General features: G+C 34.1%; 1 protein-coding gene across 4 annotated transcripts in view; it reads right to left on the bottom strand.

Moving 5' to 3' along the window:
• STX17 (syntaxin 17) overlaps positions 1-12,452 on the bottom strand; it is a 74,454-nt gene that overhangs the window by 41,608 nt on the left and 20,394 nt on the right. For all 4 annotated transcript variants that reach the window (XM_061425799.1, XM_061425801.1, XM_061425800.1 and 1 more), the window contains exon 3: positions 9,801-9,866. In XM_061425799.1, coding sequence (XP_061281783.1) covers positions 9,801-9,866 — 66 coding nt within the window. The remainder of the gene's footprint in view (positions 1-9,800; positions 9,867-12,452) is intronic.

Here is a 12,452-nt window from a genome sequence, read left to right as displayed (position 1 = left end):
TATTTATCTTTTGTTAATAAAGATATATAATTGAAAATAAAAACAAAAGTGGTGAAGTACTGATACACAATACAACATGGATGAACTTCAAAATATACATGCAAAGTGAAAGTGAAAGAAACCAGACAAAAAAGAAGTATATACTATATGCTTCTATTTATAGAACATTCTAGAAAATTCAAACTAATGCATCATGACAGAAAGCAGGTCAGTGGTTGCTCGGGTAGTAGGAGTATATGTGCATGTGGGAGGATGGAGGAGGAGGAAGTCAGAAGGAGGGTTACCAGGGGGTATAAGGAAACTTTTGGGAGCAATAGATATATTTTCATTATCTGGATTCTGGTGAAGGGGTCACGGTATCTTGATTGTGGGGACGGTCTCATGGTGTGTATATATATCAAAACTTATCAAATTGTATACTTTATCAAATGTCAATTATACCTCAAGAAAGCTATTTGGAAAAAAAGCAGAAACAAAGATGCAAAACAATATCATATATTATTTATATATGCTGCTGACAAGTCCTCAGTTGTGTCCAACTCTCTGCAGCCCCGTGGACTGCAGCCGTCCAGGCTCCTCTGTCCATGGGATTTTTCCAAGCAAGAATACTGGAGTGGGTTGCCATTTCCTTCTCCAGGTATTTATATACAGTTATATGCAGAAAAATGGCAAATACTTAAAACAAGGGAAAAGATTTCCTTCAGATGCAGATAGGAACAAAGTAAATGGAATCAAGGAAGGGTACACAACTGACTTCAGTGGTATTTCTAAATTTTTCTTTCAAAAAAAATGGGAAGAAAGTGGGGCAAAATGTTAAGAGTTGACAAAGTTAAGTGATGAGTACATAAATGTTATATTTTTGTTATTTCCTTTCCTACATTTTTATATATTTGAGATGTGTGTAACTTCTCAAAATGGTGTTTCAATGTTAAATTTGTTGTCAGGATAGTTCCTTATTCCTCTGTCAAGCTTTTAAGTCCAGAACCATTTCCCAGGGCTACAGAAAGTATATAAAAATTAACATACCAGGCCTCTGACATTCTACACAAATTGTCTGTACATGAGTGTTTCTGCATTTTTCTAAAAAGCAGACCCATAGTACCCTGATTATTTTATTAGCCACCTATCTGGCATTCTTGCTTCAAACCTTGATCCCATAGAATCTATCCTGCTCATAATAGTCAAGGTGATCTTTTAAATCATATCACATTATCATAGGCTCAGAACTTTAAGTTACCACATCCTGCAAGGCCTTCCCTAATTAGAGACAGCTGATCTCTCTGACCTCATCTCTTGGGCTCACATCAACCACACTAACCTCCTTATTACTCCCTGAATATGCCACACATCCTCTCACCTCAGAGTCTTCACATTGGGTTTCCCTTATGCCTTTACTTCCTTCAGGTCTCAGCTCAAATTTCATTAGAAACCTTCCACAACCATTCTTTATACAAAAGAACACTCATCATCTCCAGCAATTTTTGTTCCTTTTAACCAGCCTTTGCTTTTACTTCAAGGTACTTACAATCATCTAAATATTTATTTTAAAAATATGTCTGTTTTCTTCATTTATACCCCTATCATATAAGTTCAATGAGAAAAGAATTTTCTTCTGTTTTGCTCACAGCTGTATCTCCAGTGGCTTGAACAGTATCTGTGGTAGTGGTTTAGTGGCTAAGTCATGTCTTGTAACTGCATGGACTGTAGCCCACCAGGCTCCTCTGTCCATGGGATTTCCCAGGCAAGAATACTGGAGTGAGTTGCCATTTCCTTCTCCAAGGGATCTTTCCAACCTAGGGATTGAACCCAAGTCTCCTGCATTACAGGTGGATTCTTTACCACTGAGCCACCAGGGAAGCCCTGGAATAGTATCTAGGACATAGTAAATATTCAAGTATTTCTGTTCTCCTAATAATCAGGTTCTCCCAATAATCTCCTGAAAATATAATAAATAATAGTATGCCAAGTTCTGAAAATATGCAAAACTATCAAGTTTGATAAATGGTACTATAATCAAAGAAATAAGTTTTTTTAAAAAGTATACCAACTCAGTAATTAAAACATTTTGCAGTAAGCAAGTAGTAGTAAACTGCAAACTATGGCCAAATTTTCAGTAAAGTAAAGGTGACATCTCTCTCTCTCTAGTTCTGCATCTAAATTTAGTAACTAGTTACGGCTTTTTCCCTTCTCCCAGAAATATCCTGAAATTTCTGTCTATAGATTAAAAGATATATTTAAATGTATACTTATCTATACTGATAATTGTAAAAAGTAATTATTCTGAGTTAATTAAAATTCTGAAAAATGGCTAATTATGTATTTAATGATTAAAACAAGAGAGGCTATGCATTTATTTGCCTTTGTTAAATATTGATTTAAGGATTTCTAATGTGTTTTTACAACATGTAATTTTGAGAGCAAATTGTACACAGCAGAAAACATTTGGTATCATAATAATTAATCTGATTTCTTTACAAACATAAAGCACAAGTCCACTGGGAAACATTTAAACAACTTAGAGTAAACACATTCTAGATGTCATACAATTTATTATTAAGGACCCCAGAGCCATAACTATTTAATTAAAACAAATCTGGACTATCCCTTGCTTGTATTACCTAACTATTACATTAAGGTATTAATAGTAGTTAATGACTTCACACGTCTTTCAGTATCAAAAGGCACCAAAAAGATTACATATAGCTTAAAATACATTACATGAACCACCAAAAGGAATAAAAACCAAAGGAGAAAAGGGCCTCCATTCATTTACTCAACAAATATATAATAAAGACCTACTATGTATTAAGTGCAGTATTCCTGAGAATATTCCTGGATTAGTCCATCTACCTGAGTTAATATTAAAAATAATTCCAGATTGGACCCCTGTCCTTCAACTTATGACAGTCTTGTGCTTTAGACAAACACCAGTTTCTCTATTCTTCAGCCTTCTTTAATCTGAAAAATGAGAATAATACTGCCCTTATTCAGCATCCAAATAGCTGGCATTCTATCGCTTACTGGTCTCCAGAATATATTTGACAATTAGTCACATACTGACTTATGATACTTCTTTTCCTAAAGCTTTAAATTATTATTTAATATAATTGGACATAAGATCTATATATGAAAATTAACTATATTTCTATATATACCACCAAAAGTTAGAAAACATAATTTAAAAGAAGGACAATGTTTCACACCTCCCTCAAACTCAAAGACACACCCTAAAACAATAAAGTATTTAAGAACAAATTAATGAAGTAGATTGAAATAGACAAAATTAAGTGTAAGTCCTGTATTCCGGTCACCTGTTGCTGCATAACAAATTCCTCCTAAAACCACCACTTAATTTTGCTAATGATTTTGCAGACCAGACATTGAAGAAATCAGATGAAGAGTTCTTCCCTGGGGTCACTCATCTAACTGAGTCAGGCATTGGCTGAAGTTGTATTCATTTGAAGGCTCAACTGCACTGATGTCCAAGATGGCTCACTCATGTGGCTAGCACTTGAGGCTGCAAATTCCTAAGAGCTCAGTTGTGGCTGTGGATATCTCCTGCATGGAGGTCTTCAGATATCTGGATGTTTCACATATGGCTAATTTCCTCCAGTGCAAGCATCCTCAGAGAACCACTGGGAGCTATTTGGCTTTTTCTAATCTAGCCTCAGAAGTCTAGTGGCATTACTTCTACCTCAGGTCAGATTCAAAGGGAGGGGAATGAGACTCCACCTGTTGGTGAGGAGTAACAAGGTCATACTGTAGAAGACCATGTAGGATGATAAAAACCTTGGTAGATATCTTGATAGACTGTACAATCTACAACAATCTTATGCATAAAACTATGAAGATACATATATAATAAAGAAGTTGTAAACAAGTACAAGAATATCATATATTTATAGGTAGGAAAACTGGACATTTTAAATATGTCAATTTTCTCTAAGTAGATGAACAAATCTAATGTGATTCCCATATTTCCAACAAGATTGTGTATAAACTTTGAAAAGCAGATTGCAAATTTTATATGGATTACCAAATGGCCAAGTATAGCCAAACCACTCCTGGGAAGGAAAAATAAGGTAACCGTATTGTCCTACTAGATTTGATATAACAAGGCTGTCTTAACATAGTGTGGACCTTGATGGAGAAATAGACAAAGAGAAGAGAAAGACCAGAGAGAGACTCATGCATATATGGAACTGCAGTATGTAACTAACACTGCAGAAATCTGTTAATAATGAAAGACAACTTGTTTTCCAAATGCGATAATATTTTACTTATATCTACCTCATAACAGGTGGATTAACAACTTAAATGTTAAAAGCAAAATATTTAAAATATTCAATAGAAAATATAGGGAAGTATCTTCTTGATCTTAGGACACAGAACATTCCCTGAACAAGATAGCAAAAGCATGAACCACAAGAGAAAAGATTGATAAATAAAGACTGACACATTTAAATTAAGAGCTCCTTTTCAACAAAGACATTGTAACAAAAGTAAAAAGATAGTTCTTACTGTACAAATCTAATAATGATAAATCTTGAAAATTCAGAGTAACTGTTCATGAAATTGCTTATCTAAAAATGTTTTACACAAACTAGCAAAGAACGAGCTTATACAAAAAATGCAAGGCATATATGAATAAAACTAAGCCAATACTTACATCTAAAAACAGTTTAAATCTCATTATTTTAATGGTACACATAAAACTTCTATGCCAGATGGAGATCAATAATGTAAATATATATATATACTTTAAAAAATCAGTAAACAAACACTTTGACCCTACCACTGTCTCAAGAAAGTCATAAGTGATTTTTAATAACATGTTAAACAGTGAAGATGGTAAGAAACAAAAGTCATAATAATCTCATTGACATTAACATGCACAGTACCATTCCATAAACTCTGAATCTTGCTGAGCAGCTGGCACTCTGAGATACACAATTAGTGGAGACATAGTCACTGATATTAGGGCTATAATCTAGGCAGCAAGAAATACTGATAAAATACATATATATGAAAGGCAAGTCAAATTTCCACTTAAGTCTCAAATTAATCTTTTTTTCTATACCTTCACCATTTCTGTAACCACTCCTAAATAATCTCTGGCACTGATTATATTCTATCCCAATCTACTGACTATACTGCAGCCATAGTAACCTTTTTTGAAATGTAAGAGGACTAAAGATGCCTTTTTTGGTGAGACTTCAAATTCAGAAACATTTGGCATAGGGCTCAAATAGAGAGGGGACAGGGCTGACATGACTGAACAATGGAAGTACAGCAGAATTCACCTACACTGCTTCTGTAATTAGGAAATAAGTGCCTACTTACCCTAGGAGGAAAACAGGATTCTTCTTCAGAAAACTAAACCACAACAACCTCCAGACACTGATACTTGGAGGTTGCTCCAAGGAAAATGCCAGCCTATCAAAGAATATTTAAGTGAAGTCCACCAGGAGACAAGCAATCAGCTCTTTAGTGTCTCAGAAAAGCAGAAAGAATTGTTATGTCCAAAGGTAAAACGCTATAAAAAATAATAAGAAAAAGTTCTTGGGAAATAAATATCATAATAGTAGAAACAAAGAATTTAGTAGAAAGAATTGAAAATAAAGCTGAAGAAATCTCTCAGAAAAGAGAATAGAAAATTAGAAAAGCAATCCAAGAGTCTTCCATTCAACTGAATAGAGATCAGCAAACTTTTTCTGCAAATGATTGGACAGTAAATAGTTTAGGCTTTGCCAGCCATATGGTGTCTTGATGCTAAGTCGCTTCAGTCGTGTCCGACTCTATATGACCCCATAGACGGCAGCCCACGAGGCTCCCCCATCCCTGGGATTCTCCAGGCAAGAACACTGGAGTGGGTTGCCATTTCCTTCTCCAACGCATGAAAGTGAAAAGTGAAAGTGAAGTCGCTCAGTCGTGTCCAACTCTTAGCAACCCCATGGACTGCGGCCCACTAGGCTCCTCCATCCAAGGGATTTTCCAGGCAAGAGTGCTGGAGTGGGGTGCCATTGCCTTCTCCGTGGTCTCTTGATGCAACCATTCAATTCTGCTGTTGTAGTATGAAAGCAGCCAAAGATGGTACATAAACAAATGGGACCCACAGCAGGCAAGAGTTGGCCTGTGAGCTATAGTTTGCTGACCCTTGCAGTAAAAGGATATTTTAAAAAGAGAGGACAAAAGAAAACACAGAGGAATAAATAATCAATAAGTAAGAAAAATTCCCAGGGGCTTCCTTGGTGGTCCAGTGGTTAAGAATCCACCTGCCAATGCAGGGAACACAGGTTTAATCCCTGATCCAGGAAGATCACACATGCTGTGAGACAGCTAAGCCCATGCACCACAAACACTGAACCTGCACTCGAGCCCACAAGCTGCAACAACTGAAGCCTGCATGCCCTAAAGCCCATGCTCCAAAACAAGAGAAGCCACTGCAATGAGAAACCAGCACAGTGCAACTAGGGTAGCCCCTGCTTACCATAAGTAGAGAAAGTCCTAGGGCAGCAATGAAGACCCAGTGCAGCCAAAAATAAGTAAATAATTTTTTTTAAATGTATTTTATGAAAAGGAAAGAAAAATTCACAGATCTAAAATCATGAGTTTTTAAATTGAAAGGGTCCAATACAAAGCACATCACATTATCAAATTTCAGAACACCAGGGTAAACAGATCACAAAGGTTCCCAAAGAGGAAAAAAAACTTGGTCCTATACAAAGAATGGGAAACTAGATGATATTTACTTTTTAAGAGCAACACTAAATTAGAAAGCCTTCAAAATTGAAAGAGAATTCTACACCTACTGAAATTAGTAATCACATGTGAGGGGAGAATAAAGGTATTAGACACATACTAAATTAAAATTTTACCTCTAAGGTACCCTTATTTGAGAGCTATTGAAAGATATATTCCAACAGAACAATGGAGTAAGCCAAAAATGAGGAAGATGTGATATCCAGAAAAAACAGCAACCCAACACAGAAACAACTGAGAGAAGTCCCAGAACAACAGCTGTGCAACAAACCTAGAAAATGAGTTGAGATTGGAAATGGCAGAAGGGTTTCAGGAGAGAGTCTTTAGGATACAGAATTGAAGTGACATATTTGAGCACATGAAAAATACTGACAGCATTGTGGCAGAGATGTGGAGCATTTTTAAAAAATTAACTAAAAATATACAAAAAACAGGAAATTTTTTTAAGTGAAAAGATTATTAACTCCAAAAGAAGCAAAAGGACAGTTAATATCATACTTAACAATAAAAAGGAGAAACTATTTCCTCTAAGGTCAGGAACAAGATAAGAATGTCCACTCTTAGCACTTTTATTCAATATAGTATTGGAAGTTCCAGCCACAGCAATCAGATGAGAAAAAGAAATAAAAGGAATCCAAACTGAAAAGAAAGAAGTAAAACTGTCACTGTTTGCAGGTGACATGATACTTAGAAAATCCTAAACATACCACCAGCAAACTACTAGAGCTCAATGAATTTGGTAAATTTGCAGGATGCAAAATTAACATACAGAAATCTGTTGCATTTCTATATACTAACAACCAAGTTATCAGAAAGAGAAATTAAGTAAATAATCCATTCACCACTGCACAAAAAGAATAAAAATCTAGGAATAAACCTACGTAAGGAGGTAAAAGACCTGTACCTGGAAAACTATAAAACACTAATGAAAGAAATGAAGACGACACAAACAGACAGAAAGCTATACCATGTACATGGCTTGGAAGAGTTAATATTCTTAAAATGACCATACTCCCCAAAGCAATCTATATATTCAATGCAAACCCTACCAATATGCCAAGGGCATTTTTCACAGTACTAGAGCAAATAATTTTTAAATTTGTATGGAAATTAAAAAGATCCTGAATGGCCAAAACAATCTTGAGAAAGAACAGAGCTGGAGGAATCATGTTCCCTGACTTCTGACTACACTACAAAGCTACAGTAATCAAAACAGTATGGTACTGGCATAAAAACAGACACATAGATAAGTGACACAGAATAGAGAGCTGAGAAATAAATCCACCTACTCATGGTCAATAAATCTACAACAAAAGGCTAGAATATATGATGGAAAAAAGCAGTCTCTTCAGTAAGTAGTGCCAGGACAGTTACATGTAAAAAAATGCAATTAGAAAATTATCTAAAACCATATATAAAAATAAACTCAAAATGGATTAAAGACCTAAATGTAAAACCAGAAACCATAAAGCTTCTAGAAGAAAACACAGGCAGAACACTCTGACATAAATCTTAGCAATATTTCTTTTGGCTCTGTCTCCTAAAGAAAAGGAAACAGAAGCAAAAATAAACAAATGGGACCTAATCAAAATTAAAAGCTTTTGCACAGCAAAATAAACCATCAGCAAAACAAAAAGACAACCTACTGGATGGGAGAAAATCTGTGCTAATGATGTGACCAATAAGGGGTTTATACCCAAAATATATAAACAACTCATATAACTCAACAGCAAAAACACCAAACAACCCAACTAAAAAATGTGCAGAAGACCTAAGCAGACTCACAGATATAGAAAACAAATTGATGACTACCATTAAGGACAGGGAAAGGAGGTGGGGCAAGATAGGGGTAGGCAACTAAGAGATACAATCTATTACATAGAAAATAGATAAGCTACAAGGATAAATATATTCTTGTACAATACAGGGAATATAGCCAATATTTTATAATAACTATAAATGGAATATAACCTTTAAAAATTGTGAATCACTATGTTATATACCTATAACTTATATACTACTGTATATCAACTATATCTCAATTAAAAATAAACACTAAACACATTCTAAAAGTCATTAGAGTAAAACCGACATTTTAAAGAAAACAAAGCAAAAGTCTACTGTTTATCTCTATTTGGCTTAGCAAGAAACAATGTCTTTATAATCAAAACAATGAGATATTAATCACTCATTTAACCAAAAATTATAATAATAAAATTATGGGGGAAGGAAATAGAGTAGGGTGGAAAGCTAGATCTGCACCTCATATAGCAAGAAGTGAAGAGACTATGTCTAAACTTGATTAAGAAATAACAGTCTACACATGGTATTTAGGAATAAAGAGCTAAATACCAGGGAACATGGCCAAAAGGATTAAAAGTAGTTTCTTAAAAGAAGGACCTGGAGATGTAGAAGGGTAGGTGCTATGTCTTTTTACTTGGCTTTGAACTATGTAAATAAATGAATTTCAAAAATTAATTTAAAATAATTAACATTTATCAAAAAGCCAATAACTGGCAAATAATATTTGCAACACTATATTACTGCATCAGTCTTATCAAAAGAAGATCAATTATCTTAAAATTATAAGGAACTCTGACAGAAGACAACAACATAATATATGCAAGGGACGTGAACAGACAATTCATTAAAAAAATTTTACTATCCAAGGTACATATAAAAAGTTTCATCTTTCAAAGCAATGAAAGAAAAAGTCCAGATTAAAACAGCAAAGCAGCATTTTTTAACCTACTAATTAGCAAAAATTTGAAGAATGAGTAATATTAATGTTGTAAAATGGATTCATAATGAAAGTGTAAGTTAATATATCATTTCTGGAGAAAATTTTGGTAACATTAATCAAAACCTTAAAAATATGACTGACATCTGATTCAATAATTCCTGCTAAAAATGCATCTTTAAGGAAATAGTTACAAATACAATAAAAGGATTCAAATACAAGGGTATTTATTTTAGCAAAATTTCCTTAAGACTGTCTTTTTCATATTGATTTACCTGAAACAATAAAATAGCCTTACCTGAACTGTACGTCCTGCATTGATATGTTCTTCATGCAACTTGTCCCATACTCTGCACCTCTGATACTGTACGAAAGAAAAGAAAAGGTACTCAATTTTTTTTAATCACTAAGTGATTATCCCCAGTTTACCACAAAAATCCCCACTCACCCACCCAAACTTAAACATGCCAGCTAAAAAAGTTACTGACTTAGCAGTGGGAATTAACTGTTCAAAGACCATACAAGTAGGAAGTTTTCAAAAACATTACACACAAAATTCTGGCAAATGGTAAAACAAATAAAAACCACTAAATACTTTACTTTCTTTTACTGAAAAAGAGTATGTATTTTGTCTATAATGCATACTCCTTGGAGGTGAAAAAAATAAACACTGAGAATGTAAAAGAACGTGAAAAATGAAAAGATTAACAGCATTCATCAGATATTCTTACTATACATGAAGATTTTGAAATGTCTGTTAATGATAGAGTCAACTACTGAAAACTAAAATCTCATTTGAGAAAAAGGAACATCGATATCACAGACTAGAAAGTATGTAAAAATGAGAATGAACATTTTATATATTTTAGCTTTTTACCTAGATAATGTTTAGTTTTCAGAGTTTCATCTAAGAAATTTAATGATCATAATGAAAAATTTTTCATTTGAGAGCCATAGCAAAATGTGGTAACATGACAATATTTGCACAAAATATAAACAATGTCAAATATCACATATTATTTTTGATTGAAATTTTAAAAATCCAAATAATTAAGATGTCAGTAGATGTGAATAATGATATCGAACATATTTTTGGTATACCACCCACCCACACACACACAAAATCATCCTAGAAATATTCTGAAAGCACATAAACATGAAAATGTCCCATATATACACAGAAGGCCTAACAGATTATAAAAGTAGAGTACTAAAATTTTTTCCAGGGTATTTTTATATTCTCTATTGTTCACAATGCAGAAAAAAAAAAAAAAACAATAGCCATTACACTTAAAAATAACAAGACTATATTGAAAATATATTTGCCAAACATAAACTTAAAACCACTACCCAATCAAACAAATTTAAAATTTACTACTTTCACTTCTAATAAAAATTGAATGATGCCAGCAGATTCGGTATAAATGCTCTTTTAGATAGTGTTATATTAATAAAAAGAAGGGAATGGAAGCTAAAGATACATATGTGAAAACAAGTCACTTTAAAATTCATTACTTAATACTAATCTGTCATGATATTTTTAATAAAAATTAATGTTAAGGAAACAGAGAATCCAGAGAAGTCAGGGCTGCAAGAATTCATGGAGCAGAGTATCAGAGAAGAAAAAGCTGCATGTGAGGATATAACTGCATTAACAGGAGAGGACCATACAGAGAGAGAGTTCCAGAGATCTGCTGAGTTTTGCTTTTGAGTCTTCAGCTGAGTACAGAGCAGCACAAACATATAAGGAAAATACCTGAAGTCAGAAAAAGAATCACTGAAAAAGACCAGGTAGGCTCATCCCCCGAAATCACACAAGCCCAGAAACAGCTCATGTGACCACCAGTCAGAGTAGAAAAATCTCTCAACATACTGGAATCAGGCAGAGTACTCCAAAGTACTGTACTGTGTGAGGGAAAGTTAGGCCTGGAACAAAGGCTGTTCTGATCCTCTGCAAGCTTAAAAGAGCCTCAAAAGGATCAAACTGTTCCTAAATAACTTAAATGTATCTCAGAATAAATAAAGTTCAAAAGTACTCAAAGAAATTTTGGAATATTCAGTATCCAACAAATTCAGAATGTCTGGCATCCAATAAACAATTACCATGCATGAGGTCGCTAAGAGTTGGACACGACTGAGCGGCTTCACTTTCACTTTTCACTTTCATGCATTGGAGAAGGAAATGGCAACCCACTCCAGTGTTCTTGCCTGGAGAATCCCAGGGACGGGGGAGCCTGGTGGGCTGCCGTCTATGGGGTTACACAGAGTCAGATATGACTGAAGCAACTTAGCAGCAGCATGTATGCAAAAAAAAAAAGCAGGAAAATATGATCTATAATAAGAAAAACCAATCAACAGAAACAGACTTAGATATGATAGAGATAATGGAATTAAGACAAAGATATTAAAAGTTATGATGTATTCCATGTTTAAGAAAGCTGAAGAAAACTGAAGATATGGAGATATGAAAGATAGTTTTTATTCAATTCCTAAAATTAAAAAGGTAGCTGAAATGAAAAATGAAATGGATGGATTGAACAAAAGGTTAAGACATGCAAAGAAAAGATTAGTAAATTTAAAGATGTAAAACAGAAACCATCCAAAATGAAACAGAAAAAAAAGATGGCCAATAAATGATTATAGTATCAATAATCAAAGGCCAATTGAAAGCAACATTGAAAATTGAAAGCAACTGTTATGAAGTTGGACTCCCTGAAGGAGAGAAAAAATATGTGAAAAATTAATGAGATAGTGGCTGAGATGGTGGAGTAAGAAGATCCTGAGCTCACCTCCTCCCACAGGTGCACCAAAATTTTCAGAGCAAGTATGGATGAGAACAACTTAAAGACTACCAGAAGAGATTTTCCACAACTAAAGAAGGAATTCCTTATAAAGAAGGAATCATATAGTTTATGGACAAAAGATACAAGCTTTCAGTCATAAGATATAT

This window comes from Bos javanicus, chromosome 8, assembly GCF_032452875.1.
Source record: "Bos javanicus breed banteng chromosome 8, ARS-OSU_banteng_1.0, whole genome shotgun sequence".
NCBI classification, from domain to species: Eukaryota; Metazoa; Chordata; class Mammalia; order Artiodactyla; family Bovidae; genus Bos; species Bos javanicus.
The sequence above is the reverse complement of the archived record's forward strand: the minus strand, read 5'-3'. Positions and strand labels throughout refer to the sequence as shown.